The sequence below is a fragment of the Artemia sp. Qi Xiang Cuo genome, chromosome 4 (assembly GCF_049724085.1).
Source record: "Artemia sp. Qi Xiang Cuo chromosome 4, ASM4972408v1, whole genome shotgun sequence".
NCBI classification, from domain to species: Eukaryota; Metazoa; Arthropoda; class Branchiopoda; order Anostraca; family Artemiidae; genus Artemia; species Artemia sp. Qi Xiang Cuo.
In genome coordinates, this window is record NC_142797.1 from 54,689,622 (window position 1) to 54,714,145 (window position 24,524).

The 24,524-nt window shown below is 35.5% G+C and overlaps 1 protein-coding gene across 1 annotated transcript in view; it reads right to left on the reverse strand.

Moving 5' to 3' along the window:
* Positions 1–188: 188 nt before the first annotated feature.
* LOC148953247 (alpha-amylase 1-like) overlaps positions 189–24,524 on the reverse strand; it is a 74,954-nt gene continuing 50,618 nt past the window's right edge. Inside the window, exons 8-13 of the mRNA XM_089088420.1 lie at positions 24,044–24,128; positions 17,822–17,960; positions 15,856–16,026; positions 10,503–10,687; positions 3,594–3,778; positions 189–354 (exon numbers count right to left, since the gene is read on the reverse strand). Coding sequence (XP_088944546.1) covers positions 189–354; positions 3,594–3,778; positions 10,503–10,687; positions 15,856–16,026; positions 17,822–17,960; positions 24,044–24,128 — 931 coding nt within the window. The remainder of the gene's footprint in view (positions 355–3,593; positions 3,779–10,502; positions 10,688–15,855; positions 16,027–17,821; positions 17,961–24,043; positions 24,129–24,524) is intronic.

Genomic DNA, 24,524 nt, shown 5'->3' on the forward strand with positions numbered 1-24,524 from the left:
TTTAATTTTGATGAATATGTGATGTTTTCAAGCTTAAGTCACCGAATTCAAGGTCGGGACCGAAACAGACCCTAGAAAGTTTTCTCGTCAAAGAAGGAGAATAAGGTCCATATAGACTAAATGAATGTTGGCTAGAACTGTCCTGGTTTACAGGAAATGGAAGCATACATACTTTCCCAAAGCCTATTTTAAAACATGCTAAAAATAAAGAAATTTTTTTCAACATGATGAATTGACGGTAATAATATGTAGAACTGTTTACCGTTTGTTCCGTAAGACTTTAGCTCGAACCATCCATCTTCAGAGTCTGAGCAGTCCATTATTATGTCTACCATCCAATAGTGGTCCCCATATCTAAAATTAATACATAAGGTACAAAGCTATAGGAATAATGTTTAGGTTTTTCAAATATAAAATCCACGAAAATGGTGCGATTTTTTTTTTACTAACCATGAATATGCTGCCATCTTTACACAACTTTGCTGTATACACTGCAGATATCTGCGTACAATAAAATTAAAATTTTTGAAATTTGGTCGAAATTTGTTTCTGCTTATCTGTTAAAGACAATAATTTGTCAATTTGTCAATTAATTTTAGTTGTATCAATCAAGAACCGTTGTTATTTATGATATTAAATATAAAAAAAGCAAGTTTTTTTTTAACGGAAAGTAAGGAGCAACATCAAAACTTAAAACGAACAGAAATTATTCTGTATATGATAGGGGCTGTCCCCTCCTCAACGGCTCGCTATTTACGCTAAAGTTTGACTCTTTTTCACAACTCTATTTTTTAAAACAATAAAAAACTTTAGCGTAAAGAGCGAGGCGTTGAGGCGGGGACAGCTTCTTTCATATACAGAATAATTTCTGTTTGTTTTAAGTTTTATTCTCGCTTCTTACTTTCAGCTAAAAAAAATTTGTTTTTTTATTTAATTTCTGAACGTTTTTGAACTAATGCAGCTTTGATTTTGGCTAACCGTACATGAATAATAAAAATGAAATTGCATATTAATTTTACTTTTTTTTTTTACCTAAATGACTTTCTCGAAATTTTGATCTGACGTAACTTACGAAACAACTTACGTAACGAACTTCTAGATTCGTATATTTTTATTACGCAGATGAGGGGTTTTCCCCCTAGTTAATACCTCGCTCTTTACGCTAAATCTCGAATTTTGTTCCAATTCTTTAAGAATGACCCCAGAATCACAAAGGCCGTTTGATTAGAATAGATAGATTTTTTGAAAGTACTAAAAAAAATTTAACGTAGAGAGTGACGTCTGACTAGGGGGAGACCCCCTCATATACGTAATAGTTTCTGTTCGTTTTAAGTTTTAATGTTGCTCCTTACTTTCAGTTAAGAAAACTTGCTTTTTTTTATTTAATTTCTGATCGTTTTTTTAAATAATGCTGGGAAATCCGGCGGCCCTCTTCATAGAAATACCCCTTCCTTCATGACAATATCCTCCATGGAAAGATCATTCAACGTAGCTTCCTTCTCTGACCCCCCTCCCAACCAGCGGAAATACCTCCTGAAAACGTCTGCATACTTCCAATTAACAAATACTATATGTAAACAATGGACAAAGTTCATAACTTGGAGCTCTTCCCCCGGGGACTGTGGGAGATTAAGTAATCCTCAGAGATATATTTATTAGGTTTTCGACTATGCTGAACAAAATGGCTATCTCAATTATGATCAGTGACATTTTGAAAAACATTAGCGTGGGAGGAGCCCTAGTTGCCCTCCAAATTTTTTGGTCACTTAAAAAGGGCACTAGAACATTTAGTTTCCTTTCGAATGAGCCCTCTCGCAATATTTTGCGACCACTTGATCGACACGATCACCCCTGGAAAAAAAAACAAAAAACGCATCCGTGATCTTTCTTCTGGCAAAAAATGTAAAATTCCACATTTTTTTCATGTAGGAGCTTGAAACCTCTACAGTCAGGTTCTCTGATACGCTGAATGGTTTGATTTTCATTAAGATCCTATCACTGTTAGGGGGAGTTTCCTGCTTTTTTCGAAAATAAGGCAAATTTTCCAGGCTCGTAACTTTTGATGGGTAAGACTAAACTTGATTAAACTTAAATATCCAAATTAGCAGGAAAATCCAATTCTTTTGATGTATCTACGTGTATCAAAATTCCGTTTTTTAAAGTTTTAGTTACTATTGAGCCGGGTCGCTCCTTACTTACAGTTCGCTACGACGAACTGTTTGATAAAATTAGTGGAAGACACATGAAGGAGTCATACTTTTTTTTCTCTCTCTAAACAAAAAGCCCACTTGTAAAGAAATTCAATGAGAAGGATGCACACAAGCTAACGAAAAATGGCTGAGGTGCAAGGCAGTGAAGCTGTAAGCCAACTGGGGGTGGATAATTATGTGCTAGACATAATTTTGGACTTGAAAAAATCGTTGATTGATTTTCTTAGAGTCATTGTCTGAGACTTGTGGTCTCTTCAGAAGGTTACCAGGGAAGAGATCAGAGAGCTGAGAGGTTACCTGCATCCAAAGACACTTTCCTCAAGAAATAGCAGGTCATTGGCCGTCACACTCTTGACACTACTAAGCTTCAAAATTTTGCAATTCAGAGACTGTCCTACTTTTAAAGCATTGAAGCGTGTTAGCACCTCGACCGAAAAAAACCTAGTTATCTAAAAACAATTGAAGGAGTGATTGTAACTATGTGCCCATCAAATCTCATGGGGCTCTAAGTTCCTCCCTGCGAAAAATTGGTGATCCACTGAAGTGGTGTACGCCTTAGAAATTCACTTCCTCTTTTTCTTGTCCTAAGGTGTCTATCCCAATCACTCCCAGCATATTTCCGCACTTTCGTAAAAATGTCAAATATTGGGCTTAAGCCTCTGTAAAGCATATCATGTCCAATTGGCCCATGGCATTTTCCCCATAAGTTCTTTAGCCTATCAAAGAAAAAAACCTGACCAATTTTCTGTCGAAAATTCTTCGATGACAATAAGGAATAATGAGAGGTCACAGTTCTACTTGTACCTCAAACCTTACTAGTTTAAAATTCTTGTATCATCTGGTTCAATCAAGATGCAATATTCCTATTCTTCAGTTAAAATTTTGTGATAGGGAAATCGGGCAGCGTTACATGGGTCACTAACTCACTCTAGTCTTTTGATCTGAAATATTAGAATATGATAAATCCTTTTGGTCCAAGCATGTTGAAAAATGTTAAGTCTGACGACGCCTTTTAATCATAGCTGATTATTTTGACAGAGCCTTTTAATGGCATTTTCAACATTTTATCCAATGCCATGGGGTAGGGGCTACTGGGGTGTCCCAGGGGTAAAAAATGAGCGAGTGGAGGCTTCCTATTAAATTATTTTCAGTACTTAGAAAATTTTTACTAGAACAATCAAATTTTGATTTAATGAGCCCGCTCCCAAGTTTTTGTGATCATTCTTTCAAAACAAAATTGCTGGGCGAAAAAAAAAAGTAAAGCAAAGATGATAATATATGGGACTAAGTTTGAATATACTTTTTTTTAAATGCATTCTTTAAAGTAATGATTAATTAAGGTAAAGATATTTTCTTTTGAAAGTAACTAATATTGTTACTTACACGTTGAGTGGTTGAAATCCTGGATCGGAGGAGGACTTGGAAGTCCATGCAAGAGCTGTTCCCTCTGCAGGAGCACCATTATAAAGTCCTTGGCCTGATTGAACGCCATACCAATCAAGTTTTGTTTCACCTGTATTCCAAGCGTTGTATTTAGCATAATGTTCTGTGGTGCCAAGTGAGTTAACCTGATTAAAAGTAACAAAATGGGATTACTTGAAATACAGCAAAATGGATTTTGCAAACTGACTTGACTGAGCAGCTCCAGTCCTGCTCTTTAGCAGGTATTTTTGTAGTGATTCAATGTTTCAAATGCTGAATCAGTTTTTGAGTGTGTATTCAGACCTTAGTTTATACATTTAATAGAACTCACATTCCTGTCAAATTCCCAAAAGTGTAGAACAAACAGTAAATTGAAACATTTTCCGCCATTAAATTGTATTTGTAAAATAAAAAGAAAACTTCATCATAACCTTATATTTATTTTACAGACAAGAAATGATGTGCAATGATATACAGGAAAAAAATGAATGAATTTCTGAATGTTTCGAGGGTTTAGCCTTCAAATTTCACGGGTCTATTCAAGTCCAACAAATACTAGAACGTTCGTCAATCGCTTTTACCGAAATCCCACCGTTGTATCCAAAATTCCTATTTCCGTAACAGAAATCTATAGGCTTGGCAAGGAAAAAAGAGGAAAATCCAAATTTAAAGTAGAAATAAAGTACTAAAGTAGGTCTAGAAATATTAGAGGAGAAACATTCAAAATAAAGTAGTCTACTCTAAAATATAGTAGAAATGGAAGCACTGGGTTTAGGGTGCAAGAACAGATTTAAAAATAAATGTTAAGAAGACAAGGTTCCTTAGGCTTGAAATATTAGAGGATGAAGAGGTGATGTTACTCAACAAGAAAGTCTATCTCAAGTAGAAAGCTTCACTTGGTTAGGTAGTATTATCAGTGAATGCGGTGGATAACGGTGGAAATGTTAAAAGTAGAATAGCCAAGGTTCAGGGGTCTTTTTCTTAGTTGAAGGAAGTTTGGTAAGAATAGAGCATATGTGAAAAATCTCTTGAATGGCAAAATCACTAGGCACTATAAGAATCTAGGTTGTCAAAATGGTGGATGTGAAATTCCCTCAAAAGGTATTAAGCTGAAAATCCCTGGGAATGTTGAAGGATATGTTTAATTAAATCGAAAGACACTGTGTGCATTCAGGCTGTCAAAAGGCCGTATTGGAAATATCTGCAAAACAGTGGAGGGCATCAAGTTGAAACTTTCATAGAATGCCGAGGGGAATATTAAACTCATTCACAACGCATTGTGTTCTTCAGGGTTGTCAAAAAGGCACATCAGAAAAATTTCAGAAACAGGTATCAAAAGAAATTATTTGCATCTTAGAGATTTTTGGAGAAAATTGAGAGGGATTTTTAATCATAGGCAGCGCAGTAGCACTGCCTAAGTAAAGAACGTTGTTGGCACAATATATTATATTTTTTTTTTCCTTTAGACCAGGGTACTTCGTATCGGAGGAGTTGTCATAGAAACTTAGAAAAGGATTCATTTAATTGGAAATTGGAATGGCTAGTGCCTTTTTTAGTAGTCGAAAGTGATCGGAAGGCAACTAACACCCCTACCACGCCCACCATTTCCCCAAACATATCCAATCAAAATTTTGAGATAGCTATTTTCTTCAGCGTAGTTGATCTCGAGATAGAAATTATGTTTTTGAGGAGGACACTCCCCAAGAGCCATCAGGGCAAGGGTTGTAAGTTATGCCCCGAGGGCATTTAAGATTTTTATAGAAAGCGTTGTCGTAGAAAACTTCAAAAAAGGATCATTCGATTGGAAATTCAAAGGGCTAGTGCCCTTTTTAAAAGTCTAAAGTGATTGGAGGGCAACTAATCTTCGTCTCACGCCCACCTTTTCCCCAAATACATCCAATCAAAATTTTGAGATAGTTATTTTGTTCACGTAGTTGAAGGTTCTGGAAAATTAGGTCTTTGAGGATGAAACCCCCCCCCCCCACTACCCCCACAGCCCTCATGGCAAGGGTTGTAAGTTATGCCCTTGGGGAATATAAGGTTTTTATAGAAAGCGTTGTCGTAGAATTTCCAAACTGGGTTCATTCGATTGGAAATTGAAATGGTTAGTGCCCTTTAAATAGTCGAAAGTGATTGGAGGGCAACTAACAGTCCTTCCACGCCCAACATTTCCCCAAAGACATCCAGTCAAAATTTTGAGATAGCCATTTTGTTCAGCGTGGTTGAAAGGTCCAGAAATTATATCTTTGAGTTGGACAATCCCCCGCATCTTCAGGGCAAGGGTAGTAAGTTATGCCCTGGGGTCAAATAAGGGTTTTACTGAAAGCGTTGTCGTAAAAACTTGAAAAAGGGATCATTCGATTGGAAATTCAAAGGACTAGTGCCCTTTTTAATAATAGGAAGTGATTGGAGGGCAACTAACCCTCCTCTTACACCAACCTTTTCCCCAAACACATCCAATCAAAATTTTGAGATATCCATTTTTTTCAGCGTAGTTGATTTCCAGATAGAACACACACACACACACACAAAAACACACACGCACAGACAAAACACACACGAACACGAAATACAGACACAAAAACACACACACAAACATAATAACACACACACACACAAAAATACAGAGAGAAATGCAAAAAGTTAGGTTTATTTAAGATCACTTAACGTCGTGGCTAAGTGATCTTAAATGAACCAAACTTTTGGTATGTCTCTCTTTACCTTTTGCCTGCAACAGTGACGAGGTAAACCACCACACTACACAAAATATTCCATGTCTTACATTTCGAGGAAAACAATTCCAAACGAAGTTTGAAACATCTACAGAATGTAACGTTGACAATAAACAACGCTACGAAAATATTGCAAGTGTTAAATTTCAAAGAAAAAATCCTGAAATTAACTTTGAAACACCGACAGAATGTAACAGTGACAAGGCAAGCCACTAAAAAAAAATTTCAGGTCTTACATTTCAATAAAAAAAATCTAAAATGTACTTTGAAACATCTACGGAATGTGACGGTGACAAGACATAACGCTACGAAAATATTCCAAATGTTACATTTCATGAAGAAAATCATTAAATAAACTTTGAACACCGACAGAATGTAGCAGAGACAAGATAAACCACTGCAAAAAAATACTCCAAGTCTTAAATTTCGAAACAAAAATTCCAAATGAACTTTGAAACATAAAGAGAGTGTAACAGTGACATCGTAAACCACCACAAAAAATATTTCAAGTCTTAAATTTCAACGAGAAAAAATCCCCAAATGAACTTTGAAACATCAACAGAACGTTGCAGTGACATGGTGAACCATGAGCCAACATTGCAAAATATTTCAAGTTTTACATTTCAAGACAAAAATTCCAAACTGAACTTTGAAACATCTACTTAGTGTAACGTTGACTAAGACACAACGCTACGAAAATATTCCAAGTGTTACATTTCAACGCAAAAATCCTGACTTGAACTTTTAAACACTGACAGAATGTAACAGTGACAAGGTAAACCACGACACAACACTACAAAAAAAATATTCCAAGACTTACATTTCAAGGAAAAGATTCCAAAATGAACTTTGAAACATCATGAGAGTGTAACTGTGACATGGTAGATCATGACATAACACTACAAAAAATATTCCTAAAATATTCATAAAAATTTCTAAGTCTTGCATTGTAAGGAAAAAATTCCAAACGAATGTTAAAACATCTACAGAGTGTAACAGTGAGAAGGTAAATCGTGACACAACACTGCAAAACTATTCTAGGTCTTACAGTTCAAGGGAAAAATTCCAATGGTGTGGTTTTGTGTGTTTTTGTGTGTCTTTGTTTATTTTAGTGTGTGTGTGTGTGTGTGTGTGTGTGTGTGTGTGTGTGTGTGTGTGTGTGTGTGTGTGTGTTTTGCTTCACACACAAACAAACACTAACACACAAACACACACACAAACAAACACACACACATTCAAAACACAAAAACACACCCACATAAAAATACACACACACACACGAACACAAAACTCACACACACACAATAACACAAACACAAAAAAAAACACAAACACAAAAAACAAAAACAAAAAAGCACACACAAAATAAAATAGAAATCAAAACCAGCGTAGAAATCGACGGCAAAGTGTAGAAATCACGGTCAACCTGTAAAATCATTACCAAAACAAGGAAAGCCCGAGAAGCGTTTTAAATACTCTGTGGCGTGAAGTGCTTGCGAAAACCCGAATGAATGACCTGAAATAAAATTTTAAACAAGAAACGTCTAAAAGTGTTTTGGGGGAGATGGGGCGATGAGAGAGGGGTGTTAAAGAGTAGTTATAGTTCTTTACTGTGGTGTGAATTGCTTGGGAAAATCCAAACGCAATGGGTTATTTTTAGAATATGGTTCCAGATACAGAATACTGGAAATGGCTTCATGGACGACTTGCTTGGGGCGCTGTACTATTGGAAGGGAATGACATTTCGAGTCCTGGTGGGATCAAGAACTCTAGAAAAAGAAAAACTTTGAAAGGTGTTGTGAGCGAAAAAATGAAACACCGAAAAAAAATGTATTGAGGCTTTTGGGTGAAAAATGTCAAAATGGTATTATCTGGCTGTGATGGATGCGCTGTCAATGCGTAAGATGCACTGATCTTACATAAAGTGTATAGCGCCATTAAGTTAACGAAGAAGAAAAAACGCTTTGGGGGTTTCGGGCGAAAAAAGTATGGGAAGACTTGGCAACGGTGTTCCCTTTAATAGAACCGGTAACCGCATTGCGTAGGCTTGACGACTTGAGGGGTGGGTAGCTCCACTTACCTGACCCTTTAAAGGCGAGGGTGTTTCGACGTTTCAAATAGGGCTATGTCACATGACGTCAGAGGACTGTCACAGAAATTCAAAGGGGGTTTGCCACACAACGAAACATGCACTTAAAATCTTGCTTAGAAACAAGGCTCCGGTAGAAACAGCTGACTACATTGTACAGGTGCAAGGGTGTTTACCGTGACGTCAGAAAGCTGTCCTGAGAATTTGATAGGGGTGGTGTGACGTCAGAGGTTTTTCACAGAAATTCACCTGACCTAACCCGAAAAGGGTACTGAACTCTTGCCATGCACATTGAACTCTTGCCAAGGACACGCCAAATCTAGCCAAAAATAGGAATCCTACCAGCTTGAAACAGGTGCGAGGGACCAGAAACTTCACTTGCTAATTTCCCTGTCTTAATTTCCCTATTATTGCTACTTTTCTAGTATACGGACCACATTCCAAGTAATTATACCTGGAAATTTTGCAGGGACTGGGAATTTCACGAAATTCCCAGATCTTATCGCCAAAATTTCAAGACCTTATCGCCAAAAGAAGAAATCGTGGTTAGACATTCTTCTTGAATTGTTGAACCAATGGAGAAAGGAGTAGTCCCTAAGGATGTGCTTGAAGTAATCATGGGGCTACTACTTTGGGGGAATTTTGAGGAAGAAAATATACCATACTATTCAAATGTAGAAATATCAGAGGACATTAAAATATAAGTAATTTTGCCTCATAGCTAGAAACCGCATTTTCTAATCTTTTGTCCACTATGCGGTACTAATTATCATCGACTATTTGAAAAGAGACAAAAGAAAGCTTTGTGCAAGGTTTAGTTGCAAAAATCTGAAAGTTAAGAGTCTAAGGAGTGTAATTTGTAAAAACATAGCTCTAAAATGAATGTCAGAGTGTGTTTCCACAATAAGAAGCGAGTTATTACTCCACAGCACCATTATTTCGGCTTATAAATGAAAGGAGATGAACGATTAATTTCACCCCATTGCCCAATACCCCTTACAATATTTATTTTTAGGCTGAGGAAGATTTGGACAATTTGGGCATTAAATTTTAATCTCTTGTGTATCTATCCCCCTCCACCTACATAAGGACCCACCACCCCTCCTTTGTAATAGCTGATGCGTAATTATACATCACTAGAGATAATTTTAAGAAAAATCAGTTAAATCAACCTGCTAAAAGTAAGCATTAAGACAAACATCTATACTAGCCATTTAACGCGTATTGACTGCGTGACTTCCAACGAACGAATACACCGCCATGCAACATTACTTTGTATGCAGCTGGCAAGCTCAATGTGCAGTTTTTTGATACCTTTGAGTCGATTAACTATCTCGGAATTTCCAATTAGCAGCAACTTCGTCCTCTTTGTTGTAGTTTGGTGCCTCAAAATGGCAGGAAACACTTCCCCAGGGCACAATTTTCTAGTCACTTAAAAAGGGCACTAGAACCTTTAATTTTTGTTCGAATGAGGCTTATCTTGATCTTTTAGGGCTATCGGTTCGGCGCAATCATCCCGGAGAAAAAAACAAGCATCTGTGATAATTTCTTCTGGGGTAAAAAGTGAAAAATCCCACATTTTTGTTTCAACAGGAGATTGAAACCTCTACGATTGCGTTCTCGGATATTACGAATCTAATTTTGTGATTTTCAGCAAGATCACTGTCCTTTTTAGGGTGTTCGCACTTTTTTCGAAAATCAGACGAATTTTCTCAGGCTAATATCTTTTGAAAGATAACATTAAACTTAATTAATATTATATTTTTAATTAGCATAAGAGCCCAAGTCTTGTGATGTATTAATTATTATAAAATCTTGTCTTTCAGAGCTTTGGGAGTCGCTCCTTATTTGAAGTTCGTTACCACAAACTCTTTGATAAATATTAAGTAAACGGTAAATAATATTATCCTACACAGGAGGGGGGAGATACCGGAGAAATGGTCTCCCTACAAATATATTGTTTTATCTCGTTTAAATTTTTCTTAAAAACTTTCGACTTTCATAAAAGGAAAGTCGAAAGTTTTGAAAAAACTATTAAAAAGGCCTTACACTGATATCTATAGCACATTCCGAAGTTTCCGCATCTTCCACACATCCTGGCCGAACAAGGTGATCGATTCCTCCTCTAATAAACAAATCCTGTCCTGGATTTGTCTGTGCAAACACAAAAACAACTGTTCTGTGATTGCCTTCAGTAATTGGTGGCAAAGTAGGTCCTGACGTGGTCGAAGTAGCTAAAACAATATAGTTGCTGAAATCACTTCTGATAGTGAACTTTATCTGCTAATCTATTTGCCTGTATTTTTCTCATTTCAAATTAAAATACCATCTTTAATTTTACAAGAAAAAAAACAAGAAATAACAAGAAAGCAAAAAAACGAGTTTTTTCTGCTGAAAGTAAGAAGTAACATTAAAACTTGAAAAGAAGAAAAAATAATCCGTATAAGAAGAGGGCTGTCCCCTCCTCAATATCCCTCTCTTCACGCTAGTTTCTTAAGAACTTTTAAGAAAGGATCTGAGTTTAATTACACTGCCCACTGTGTTTCAGGAATTGTTCTTAAAGACAAGCGATCAAACTTAAGCGCGAAGAGCGGAGTATTGAGGAGGGGGAAGCCCCCCTCATGAACGGAATAATTTCTGTTTCTTATGAATTTTTAATATTACTCCTTACCTTCAGTAGAAAACACTTTTTTCGGATCGCTTTTCAAATAGGCCCAGTAAATCTGCCCCGCTTCATGGGAAATACCCCCCCCCCCAAAAAAAAATCCAACATGGAAAAATCCTCCCAGGTAAAATTCTTCCGCCAGCACCTTATCCCCGAAGAATTCCATCCTCGTTGCCAGTCCCTCCAGAAAATTTCTTGCTTACAATTCCGCCTGAAAAAGACTCCCTAGCATACTTTCATTCGAAGAAATGTTTTTCTTTATTTAATTTCTTATCCTTTTTAAGATCATGGGGGAATCCCCCTTATGTGGAAAGTTAGTGTCCTGTTTCTGCTAACTAGGGCTACGGTTCTGGGAAAATGGATTTGAAGCATGTATTTATTTATTTAGGACATCTAACTAAAGTAGTTGTCACAATTTTCTTGTGTTTCAGACCCAATCAACCCCTACGAAAACAATGTTATTTTATTCCAGTATTAACCGTCAGCTTTTTTGTCTTTAGTTCTTTTTTTGTTATTTTTGTGTATCACTAATTTTTTCAGTTGAAAAATTAGTCACAAAACATTTTTCGTCGTGTTTTGAAAATTATATTCTTAGCTAATCATCCTATTTACCTTTGCACAATTCAAATAGATAGAAGATTTTGGATGTTTTTGCCAAAAGTACAATTGGGATTTTACTGTGCTATTTTCTTTCAAGATTTTGATTCTAATAGATGACATAATAGTTTTTCATTAGGGGAACTTGGGTGAGTACTTGGGTCAGCATGTTCACCTACATGATGCAACCTAAAATTTGTAATGGGATTTACGCTCTGTATATGTTTTCTAATATAATATGTTTGCATGAATTTCATTTGAGTAACCCATGCAGTTTTCAAGATACAGATTGGCGAAGACTTTGTATGCATAGGTTTTAAGATTTCTGATTTGGTTGTGAGTGTGCCAATGTAATTAAAAAAAAAAATATTCTTATGTATTGGTTATGGATAGTGAGATGTTAGGTAGCCAAGAGTATCTGCACAATCTACTGTGAATACCTACAATGCTGTATTTTTGGTGTCAATACATATGTAGATTTATGCTTAGGAAATATCCGAAGTACTGCCACATAGGATTGTCCTGGTTATATAGAACATACAAGTAAATCTTGAATTCTGCTCTTTCTAAGTTTTAATGCTTAACTCTATCGGCTCTTTGAAACAGAATCCTTCAGATCTGTTCATTTTTTTTTTCAAGAGAAAAGGAGACCCCCCTAGAATGAAAAACCAACAAAGAGAAAAATCTAAAAAAAAAACAAAAAAAAACAACAAACAAACAAACGAGACTGTGGCCAGTGGAGAGAAAATAAAAACAACAGAAACAAAAAAACGCGGATTTTTCACCTGTATACAAACAAGTCGTATTAAGCACGAAATACACAAAAAAAAAAACAAGATAAAACTAAAAACCAATAAAACCACCACAAAAAAAAAAAAAATGTACAATCGGCGCAAACTAATCCACGTAGGGAAAAGATGCTAATATTTAGTTACTTCAGTGAGGACACCAGAGTAGCTGAGGAAAAATAAAAAAAAACTTTAAATTACTTTAAATATTCAGTTGCGAAATAATCCTTTTGTTAGCTATTACTGAAGCAAATCGTTTTGGTCTAACAGGTAAAATAGTCCCCTGGTGATTATTTAAAATCTTTACTCCCTTATTGACAATTGATTCACTCTTTAGAAGGTTATCATAAATTGGGTCAATATTTAAATTACCCGTGTCCCTATTTATGGAAAGGTTAGCAAACATATGTTTTTAATTTCTATGGCTTCCCTGGCCCATTGGGTGTAACCCTTATCATTAGAAATAGCCAAGGCTTCATCAAATTTTACAAAATGATCTGGTTTAAGCCAAATATGCTCTGCTAAAGCTGAAAGAAAGTTTCTGGGGGCTTGCTTAATTGTAGGGTTTTTTCTATTGAATTACGGTGTTCAATAAACCTTTCAACAAATTGTTGGTGAGTCCTACCAATATAGAACTTCCCACAAGAACACGGAATTGTATACACCCCACTTACTAAATTTCCCCGAGTTAAATCCTTACCAGAACTAAAAAAACTACTCATTGGCCTCAGCGATTGGAAACATGTATCAATACCAAACTTACGTAAAACCCGTGAAAGTTTCTCCCCCAAACCAGGTACATATGGTAATGAAATGAAGCTTTTTGATACAAGAATGACAATGAGAAAACCCTTGGGAACCTCTGGAACCTCTGTCTCTAGAGTTAGTAAAAGATAATTGACCAATGCTTTAATATTCACTGAGTAGATGAAATACTTCATATCCTATGCATGCCCAAACGCAAAGAGTCACAGTTTTCTGATCTTTGAGAATCGCTAATCCCATCAGTCAATTGATGCAATACAGCTGGTAGAATACAATCACATTATCCTGCTATCCTTTCCATTAGGGCTACACTTCACATAAACTTCAGACACTAGATAGAACCGAGTTTCCCATTCAGTGTTCACTAAAATAGAACTTTTGCGAACTGTGTGGTGAATAATCAGCCATTCCAGTTTCAATGTGTTATATCCTTCAATTTCTGGGGACTGCATAAGTACTGATTTTTACTCCGAGCAATGCTGTATCAGGATTATATGTTTATGAACTTTTGCCATTCAACAAAAACATACTCATTGATTATGAAATTACATCGTTTTTAATCAGAGAAGAGCCTAATTCTGGAACGAGGGCTAATAGTAAAGTACCAGTACTATTCTTAAATCTCGATCAAGACAAGCAACAGGGAACAAGACAAGACAGGTAACATAGTTTTAACCATCGAGTCCAAACAGAAGTCAACCACATTTAAAACTCTTAAAGGAGGGCAAACAATAGATCCTACCAGTCCTGTATCAGCAGCTTGTATCAAACGACTCCCAAACGCTGAACTAAGGAAACCTAGATGTGGAGGTAGAGATGGTATGTCCTGTCAATTGTTGACAGTCACAACCATGAAAAAAAAATTCATGAGGAGGCAGCTGCCCATAATAACGAACAAAATTAGACGGTGTTAAAGGCTATAAAGCCTACTTAAATGATGGCAGCAAGGAAGTTTGGCAGAAATCAAAAATGTACCGCCATTTTGTATACTATTCAACTTCCAAAGAAAGAAGCTGTGTTGATAGCGAAGTGGAAACCACTAGCAGTGGAGCGGGAAGGGGATACTCATCAACATATCAAGAATTTGTGGGGCAAGGAGCAAGGAAATAGAGATAGGGTTGGGGTTTTGTCCTAATCATGGAACAAAAGAACGAGGAAAGCAATTTTTTACAGTGTAGGAGAAGTTTTCAAAGCTGACAAGAGTGGGGTTCAAGTTCCCTCCTTGAAAAGACTGTTCCTTTCTAGAAATATGTCGCAACAAAATCAAACTTCTTTCTTTTATATCAACATCCAAATTCAAGGCATAGACATATCAGCTATTTGATCCTTAAATTTGTGTTCCATGGATTTTGGCTAAAAAACCTGCCAACAATAATCGTGACAACAACTCAGTTAGCGTGTGGTAGTTTTTTAATACATGTTTTCCTTTTATGTTCTGCTTTTGTTCATGTATATCTTATATTAATCATCAAACGAAAAGAGTGGGATACGCAGGAACGACGTCTCAGACTTTCTTTTCTTATCAGTTGATCAAGGCGGAATATAAAAAAAAAGTACTAAGAAGACTAAAGAAACAATAAGACCTTGGGTGTTTATTATGTGGTAAATGAATCCTTGAAATACAGTGGCTACGATATTAGAAATAAGATACATAAGATTACAGTGTGACAAACAAGCTCTTGAAACATGTGGTTGAAAAATCTAAATACTTGACTGAAGATTATGGATTCATCAGACCCCTCTATTGCTGAGTTTTACAGATTACGAACGACCGTTTGATTCAGCCAATAGAACAGCTTTAATGAAGATAAAAAATTTAGCAAATTTTGGAGGATTGTGATCGCTCAATGTGCAATAATAGGCTGGAAAACTAATGCTAAGAAGAACAAGTCGCTTAGACTAAGAATAAATGAAGGTGATGTTAGGTAACGAGAAAATCGATCAAGTAGATAGCTTCACCTACCTAAGAAGTTTTATTAGTAAAAATTGTGGATGCATTGAAGAAGTAAAAAAAAGAATAAACAAGGAACAGGGTGTTTTTCATAGTTGAAAAAAGTTTGGAAGAATAGGAAGATAAGCCTACGAACAAATTGAAGAATATTCAAAGCTAATGTAACGACATTAGTCAGTATGACTGTAAAGCGTCAATTTTTTTAAAGGCAGGGGACAATTATTTAACGTTTTCAAGAAGTATTATCCAAAAAAAGTCTTAAGTACTCGTTTGACTGACTGTATATCAAACAGTAATCTGTAAAAAATGTGGTTCAATCATAATTTTTAGAGCTACAATGAAAGAAACGTCAAGATGAGTAGACGACGTTTTAAGGATAAACGATGACAGACTGCCAAAAATTATACTTTTTAACCATCCATCCAGGGTCAAACAAAAAGAATGCTGTCCCAAATTGGTTGGAAAGAGGTCATAAGGAAGTACCAAAAGAAAACTGGGAATTCCTATGAGTGTGTACAGAGTAAATTTTTGAATATTTTGGGGTGGAGGTGTAGCAGTAGCTTGGGGTCGTAGTGAGTTATTAGTAGTAGTACTATTAGACTATCATCCTAGTAAAACAAGAGTAAAGTAACTTACTTGGTCCTGGTGTACGAGTAATGACACCGGGTCCATCACCATTGCAACCTTGACAGAAAGCTATGATCGATTCGTCAGTGTTTATTTCAATCAAAGCATTTCCATCTGAGCCAACAGTGATTTGAGTGGCACATCCGCTAATAATTTCACAGTAGCTTCCAGCAGGCATTCCTGAGAAGATGGAAAATATAAAAAATTTGACGAGAAAAAAAAGGAAGTCTGGTTTAATATTTTAAAATTTGGCTTCTTAATACCTTGAAAAATGAAAGCATTAGATCACACATGTTTGTCTTAATAGTTTTATCAAATCCGCGCGAAGAGTACAAGTGGGAGACACAGTGAAGTCTATAACAAATACCGTTGAAGATTGAATGGCTCTTAGCCTAAACAGAAAATTTGTAATATTAATTTAAAATTTAAAGTTTCACAGTGTTACCAGATATCTAATGTAAAGTTTTCATGCCAAGGATCCCGCTCAACGCCCTATCAGAGAGAAGTGTAGTTAAGATTCAATTCAAGGATGTTTTATTTTTAAAATTAAATCAGCTTTTGGTACCTTTAGTACACTCACACTACAAAAATGTCCACCGAAATTTACTAAATTCTTTAGCTAAAACTGATTTTTTCTTTACGAATATTAAAATAAAACCACTTTTTATTGTAATGTATTCAAAAAATTCGTGATTCAACTGCACATCTTCGCAATAATTGTGCACCTTACAGAAAATGGGAAAGAAAATAAAGAAATTCCAACTGAATACTTTTTATTAAGAGGCAACATTTTTCTCCCTTGACGATTTAACGCTTTTTTCTTACAAGATATAATATGATGGCCAAGCATAAAAAAACTGAAATTACAATAAAACTATCATGTATTTGAAAATAGGGGAAACTTTATTAAAAACAAGAATCCGTTTATGGGCTAGGTCAAATAATCTTCGACGCCTGGCCGTATTGCAATATGCCTAGGCTATTGTTTAATCTAAAAATTATTCTGACTAACACTTCTAAAACCCGTAATTTTCGAACGCCACATTATGGAAACATCAATTACCAATGTTGAGACTCACAGTATGGAAATCACTGCTGCCCTCAATGTTGAGGCAGAAGAGCCTCGCTTGGTATCTTATCGAAAGGAGGGGTAGGTTAAAGTGGGTATGGGTAAACGGAAGTTAAACTTGGGGAAGAATGTCACTCGATCCTCAAATATGGAGCGTGTCCAAATCTCTAAGTGAATGTATCAGCTGTTATCTAACTGCACTTATTCCCTAAGCATTTTATGGAGAAAGGTACGCAGATGTAACTCTGAAGAAAAATTTACAGGAATACTGTTGTAATAGTGAGGTCACAGTGTCATGAAAGGGCCCGGTGAACCTGAAATAGTGGCCATCTCCCTCAAAGCTAAGCAGGTATACTTTTGTGACTATCTTTAAAATACGCATGTCAATTATCATGCAGGAAATTTTTTAAAAGTGGAGAATTAGTCTGGAAAAGCTAAACACATAAGGCTATATGGCTATAGTAGTAACATTATACCGAAGTACCACTTTTTAAGAATCCACACTGAATTTGTAATTTTCATCGAAATTGCTCTATAAAGTACTTCAGTTTACAAAAATTAATGTATAACAACATGAAAAAGTGTCCTAAGAGTGTAATCTAAAAATGTCCTAGTAGCAACTAAACTATTTAATACCTTTTTTCCATTTTTAAATGTATTTACGAAAAGACAGCACAAGTTATTAGAACACTTCTTAGAGTAACACACAAAACCACTTTGAAGTAATTTTCAGACAAGCAGAATATTTTGCATTATAAAAACAAGTTAGTTTAACAAGGGCGATCTAACAATAGATAATTTACTTCCTTTAAAAAAAAAAAAAAAAAAAAAAAAAAAAAAAAACAACCACCGTATGGAAAAGTATAACCACGAGCAAATTGAATCTTAGTAAATAAATAATGTTACCTGTTTGCATAGTCATAGAAGCTGATCCTGATTTTACCATAGCAAAGAAGCCCTTATTTCCTCGAGAAAATCCAACAAGATTGCCGTCATTGTAATAATTTTCAATGTCAGTACCATGCACAGCGTTTCTAAAGCCAACCTAAATTAATATCAGAAATGTTATTTACTGACAAGCAACAACACAATGTATTAAATTCATATCTTGTAAAACTGCAGGGCTGATGCAATCTTGCCATGATTCCAACTCCAGCCCCTACGCTGAAAATTTTTAGCTATCGGTTATCTCAAGGACCGACAAGATTGTTCCAGCCTAGAGTGCAATGGGGGCATATTTACTTTTCTGTTCTTTTGCTGCAACCCTGTTTGGTAAATGAACTAATGGTTCGCCGAACAAATTAACATATAATGTTTAGGTTGTTTCCTATTTACGGTTTTTCTAAAATACTTCTGAGCGAATAAGAAAATCAACTGCATTATTGCTTCTGTATGGTTTTGGCTGCATGAATTACCAGGAAGTTTTGTAAAAGATAGAAGAAATACCATTCCTGAGCTAAAAAAATAAAAGTCCTTTATGTATGCTAAACCGAAAGTTTTTTTTAATTGATTAATTGTAAAACAAAACTACTTTACCGGTATTTTTGCTTGTTATGGTTTACTTATTATATCTTTTATATTCAAAGTGTGTGTGCTCTATCAATCAAGCTATTGTTCAGCTCAGTGGGACAGATTCAAGAAAGACACAAGGTCAGGTTCCACCTCAGAAAGTCAAAAGGCATGGATGGGGAGGATTACCAATGGTGAAGCTAAGTTTTACAGCCGCACCTCCACATCCACTTTTTATTGTCCATGCAGCTCAACTGAGTAATCTGTATTATTTGATAATTTCTCCACAACTCTCTGAGAAAAGAACTCGATTGTAAAACAATTCTAATTATTAAGATAAATCATTACGCAAATAGAGACCTTTCTCAACTGGTATCAATAATTAATGTCAATTTTCGATTATAACAATTCACATTAAGTAGCCAGAAATACTGGTTATATGAAAGACTTACAAAATCAAAATTATGCATGGCACTCTCGAAACTTCTTAAAGATTGAAATTTATTTTTATCAATTGTATTTAGGCTTGCCCAAAAATAGGGTACGCAATTAAGTAACGTCTAGTTTTGCTACTAGAGTTTCATTGGATCGGAAACCTGGTACTTAGCCACTCACAAACCTACTCAATTTCAATTCAATTTCAATTTTATTCGAGAAAAAACATAACACAAACATCAATAATAATAAAGATCCTTGAAGATAACTTGTTAAGGACCAAAACAAAAAATTAAAGTAACACTGAAAAAAATAGACGAATAAAACATGGGTAATTAAAGCAAATTGGTTAATAATGAAAAGATTAAATTATATTATCAAGTTTTGTTATATTTTTATACAACTTGCAGAAACTTGTGGCTAGTTCAACACTGGAGGATATTTTGTTCCGTTGAATAATAGATTTGTAAATGGAAGATTGCTGGGCAGCACTAGAAACGCATTTAGGAATTTTAAAGGCTCTATTGGATGAACGGAGACAGTGGGCTTCCGAATTATTACTATTATAATAGGTTAGTAGTTGAGATGGAAGATTATTGTGGAAAGCAGAGTAAGCAAGCGATAAGTTTAGTTTTTGCATGATTTGATCAAGTGGAGCTATGCCAAAATCTGAATACAAATCATGGGTTGGATATAGACGGGGAAGCCGAAAAACTGCTTTAATGGCACGGTTTTGGGCAAATTTGAGTTTTTTAGGGAAGGACCGTTTTGTATTTCCCCAAACTGATCTGCAATAAGAAAGGTAAGAAAAAATAAAGGAATCATAGAGGGTAACTAGGATGTCAGGAGGAAGAAAATAATTCACACGGTTAATCATAGCTACTTGTCTCAAAATTATTGCTGTGATGTCAGAAATATGATTAGAGAATGACAAGCATGAGTCAATTAATACACCAATAAACCTGGCAGCCTCCACTTGTGGGAGGTTGTCAGAAGAGTTCCTGATACCAAAAGCAGGTTGAATTACGTCTTCGTTGTAGGGGGTTCTGAATAATACTATTTGACTTTTTTTGCTATTATTGGTCATGTTATTCGTAAGGCACCACACCTGGACTCTGTTCAGAAGGACTTGGTCAGAGGTTGTTGCCGATGGTAAATTGGAGCCAGTGATGAAGAAGTTGCTGTCATCAGCAAATAATACAGGATACACTGAAGGGCCCAGGTCCATAACAAGATCATTGATATATAGGAGAAATAAAATAGGGCCAAGAACGGAGCCTTGCGGGACACCCCTCCGAACAGGTAAGGGCTGAGAGGATACTCCACCTTGGCTCACACTCTGTACCCTTCCAGATAGATAAGAATCAAACCAAGAGAGGGGAACACCACGAATACCGTAACTATTTAATTTACTTATTAAAATACTATGATCGACCATGTCAAAGGCCTTAGAAAAATCTAAAAATAAGCCCAATACATTTTTTTTTTTAAGGTCAAGTTGTGAGCGTATGAACTGTGTGGTGTCAATTAGAGCATGAGAAGTTGAAAATTTCGGCCTAAAGCCATATTGGTGAGGAGAAATCAAAGAAACGGATTGCTGACTGTCAAACAGAAAGGGAGACAGACGTCTGAAGATGATTCTCTCGAGCACTTTGGATATAACATTAAGAATTAAGACTGGAGGACGATAATTACATACCTCAGTTTGATCGCCCTTTTTAAGAACTGGAATAACAATGGCTGACTTTAGTAAATCAGGGAAAACTCCGTGGGTTAAAGATAGGTTGGCAATATGCTTGATGGGCTCGTAAAAAAAAGGAGATATGGTCTTCAGGAGCTTATTACTTAATCCAAGACAGTCAGGTGTAAGACTAATAGGGAGAGAACCGATGATTTGAAGTTCCTCATTACTATCAGTTGGGCAGAAAAACATGGATCTAGGATTGAAGCAGGGGAATACAGCCTGTAAGGAGGAGCGGGGGTCAGTATGACCAACATTAGAAAAATAATTATTAAAAGCGTCAGGTGCATGTAAAGGGTCAATTAATCTACCATTTGTGTCTTTAAGGCAAATACGCATAGACTTTGATTTTCTATTTTTTGAGAGTATATCACTAATGGTGGACCATATCTTTTTCAGGTTTCCTTTGCAATTGAGAATTTTTGTATAATAATAATTTTTCTTCGCTTCACGGATAAGTTTAGTGTATAAGTTTTAAAATTTTTTATAATTTGATAGGTCAATTATCACTACTGGTCTTACAGGCTAACTTATATAATTTGTTTTTACGATATGAGGAGACAATGAGGCTATGTGACATCCAGGGGCATATAGGGATATTTTTCCGGTTAAGCTTAGGAATTGGAAAAGTTGAATGGGTAATCTCACTTAGCCTTTGCGCAACACCATTTGTGGCAGAATTTACCTCTTGACAATTTCAGACATCAGGCCAGTCAGTGGTTCTTAGGCAATCGATAAAATATTTGCAGAGCTGTAGTTTCTAGTAGGTGTTGGGATATTAATTCTAGAGCGTAGAGGTAGTGGTTGCAAAGGTAAATAGGAAACAAGTAAATAGGAAAATGGTCTGACAGATCTGAAAATATTATATTTGAGGACAGTTCATTTCCCAGGGAAGTGGATACAAAAATGTTATCAATTAATGTTGAAGTTGATCTCACAGGATCGACTCTACTGGGGAAAAAAATTGTGGGTAGAAGACCACTCGCTGTTACCAATTCAAAAAAAAGTGTCAGATTCAATATTTTTACCAACATTGAGTAGGTTGCAATTAAAGTCTCCAAGAACTATTGCCTTTTTATGGGGTAGGTTAATAAAATTAGAGAAATCATCAAACAGATTACAAAAACATGATGTTTTTGGAACTCCTTTACTAATACCGTAACTCCTTTACAGGAACTCCTTCACTAATTTTTCTATTCACGAACTTTATTTACTGTTCCAATCATATCATTGATAATTTACATTGTTTAAGTCATTAGACCTGCCAAGAGCTTTATTTTGATATTTTGTATCTGTTTAATGGGTTTTCAGCCTTTTCTGGACTTGTTTGATCATTTATTACTGTCCTTACACAACATAAACGCTAGGTTGTAGTGAAACAAAAGCAGAATCATATTGTTAACACCATCTGTTGCAGTTGTAAAAAGAATTATTAGTAAATAGTTTTACATAAATCTTAAGCTGACGAACCCATCTTCCGCCTTTAGAAAATTTTGGAAGATTAATACTCAGGATAGTGTTTTTGGAAAAGATGTAGATAATCAGAATATTCGAACATAGTATTGGCTTTTTTAATGCGAATATTTTTCAACCCTTCCACAAAGGGTTTGGGTTATAGTTTAAATGTAGATCGTGAAGGATTTAGAGACTAATTCCTCCAAGTTCCATAATTCTTAGGATTCGTTCCATTATCTTTTATAATCATAATATCACCAGTTTTATAAGTTTTGCTGCTTGGTAAATTTGATCCTGAATTTACTTTATTGAAACCTACGGTTTTGGGTAGGTCAGAACTACTGAAGATTGACACATCAACTCAAAAAGAGATTTTCAAATCTATCATTAACCCCTAATTGTTAAAAATAAAAAAAACAAGTTTTTTTAACTGAAAGTAAGGAACGACGTTAAAACTTAAAACGAACAGAAATTATTCCGTATATGAAGGGGGCTGTCCCCTCCTCAACGCCTCGCTCTTTACGCTAAAGTTTTTTTATTGTTTAAAAAAATTGAGTTGTGAGAAAGTCAAACTTTAGCGTAAAGAGCGAGGCGTTGAGGAGGGGACAGCCCCCTTCATATATGGAATAATTTCTGTTTGTTTTAAATTTTAACGTCGTTCCTTAATTTCAGTTAAAAAAAGCTTTTTTTTTTTATTTAATTCTTTAACGTTTTTGAATTAATGCAGGTTTTGATTTTAGCTCACCGTACATAAATAATTAAAACAAAATTTGCATATTATATTTGGTTAAATGGCTTTCTCGAAACTTGTTTAATTTTATTTACGAACGTTTTTATTAGTAATAAATATACGTAACTTAGAATTAACTTACGTAACGAACTTCTATATTCATAAATTTTTAACACGTATATTAGAGGGTTCGCCCCTAGTCAATACCCTGCTCTTTAAACTATATTCGAATTTTTTCCAGTTCTTGAAAAATGACCTCTTAATCACAATCAGTTGATCAGTTGAAAAACTTGTTTTTTTTATTTAATTCCTGATCTTTTTCTTTAATAATGCTGGGAAATCCGGCGCCCGCTTCATAGCAATGTCCCTTCCCCCATGAAAACTTCCTTCATGGAAAGATCCTTCCATATAGCCCCCGACCCTCTCCTTCCCCCACCTACCAGAAAAAATCTCCTCTGAAAAAGTCTGTATACTTCCCAATAACCAATACTATATGTTAACATTGAGTAAAGTTCATAACTTTCAGCCCTCCCCCTGGGGACTTTGGGGGATCAAGTCATCCTAAAAGACATTTTTATCATATTTTCGACCATGCTGAACAAAATGGCTATCTCACAATTTTTATTAGGTAATCTTGGGAAAAAATAAAAACGAAAGGGGACCTAGTTGTCCTCCATTTTTTTGTTCACTTAAGATCGGCACTAGAACCTTCAATGTCTATTTGAAGGAGCCCTCTAACAAGAATTTAGAACCCCTGGGTTAACACGATCAGCCCTGGGGAAAAAAAAGAAACAAAACAAAATCAAATATACACGCATCTGTCATCCTTCTTCTGGCAAAAAATAAAAAATTTCACATTTTTGCAGATATGAGCTTGAAACCTTTACAGTAGGGTTCTCTGATACGCTGAATATGAAGATGTGATTTTCATTAAGGTTCTATGATTTTTAGAGGGTCTTTCCTCCTTTTTTCAAAAATCAGCCAAATTTTCTCAGGCACGTAACTTTTGATGGGTTGGACTAAACTTAATGAAACTTATATATTTGAAATCAGAATTAAAATCTGATTCTTTTGATGTATCTATTAGTATCAAAATCCCGTTTTTTAGAGTTTCGGTTACCATTGAGCCGGGTCGCTCCTTACTTACAGTTCGTTACCACGAACTGTTTGATAAATCTCCTCCAAGGAAAAATCAAACTGCTGAACTTAAGTTCAATATAACTTAGTCAAATATTCAAATAACGTCTTTTAGAGTTACCATTTTGTAAATAGCGTTCCATCGATGCTCACAGATCCATCCACCACCACATGAGTTGTCCCCATTTATAGTTACATCATTCGTACTGCAAGTACAAAGATTTTAAATTAGAAAATAATTATTGAAATGACTTCCTTTCAGGAAGTAAAAGAACAATAAGTGAAATACAAAGTGTTCTCAAACCATGAATATGTCGTGGACTAAAGAAACAGCTGGCAACAATACAGTGGGTGTAGTTAATGGTAAAGGTCAAATAAGAAATGTCCATTGAGCAGCCCAAGCATCTACAATGATGTTCCATGAGACTATCACTAGTAACAAGCTACATTAAAAATTCTCATACTTTTAAAATGATTTATATAATACTTTTTAATCCAGCTCTTGACTTCAAAATATTACATCTTAAGAACAGTATTTAGTTACATGAGCTTTTGCAGGAATATGCAAGATGAGCCCTCTTACGCTTAGGCCTACAGCAGGC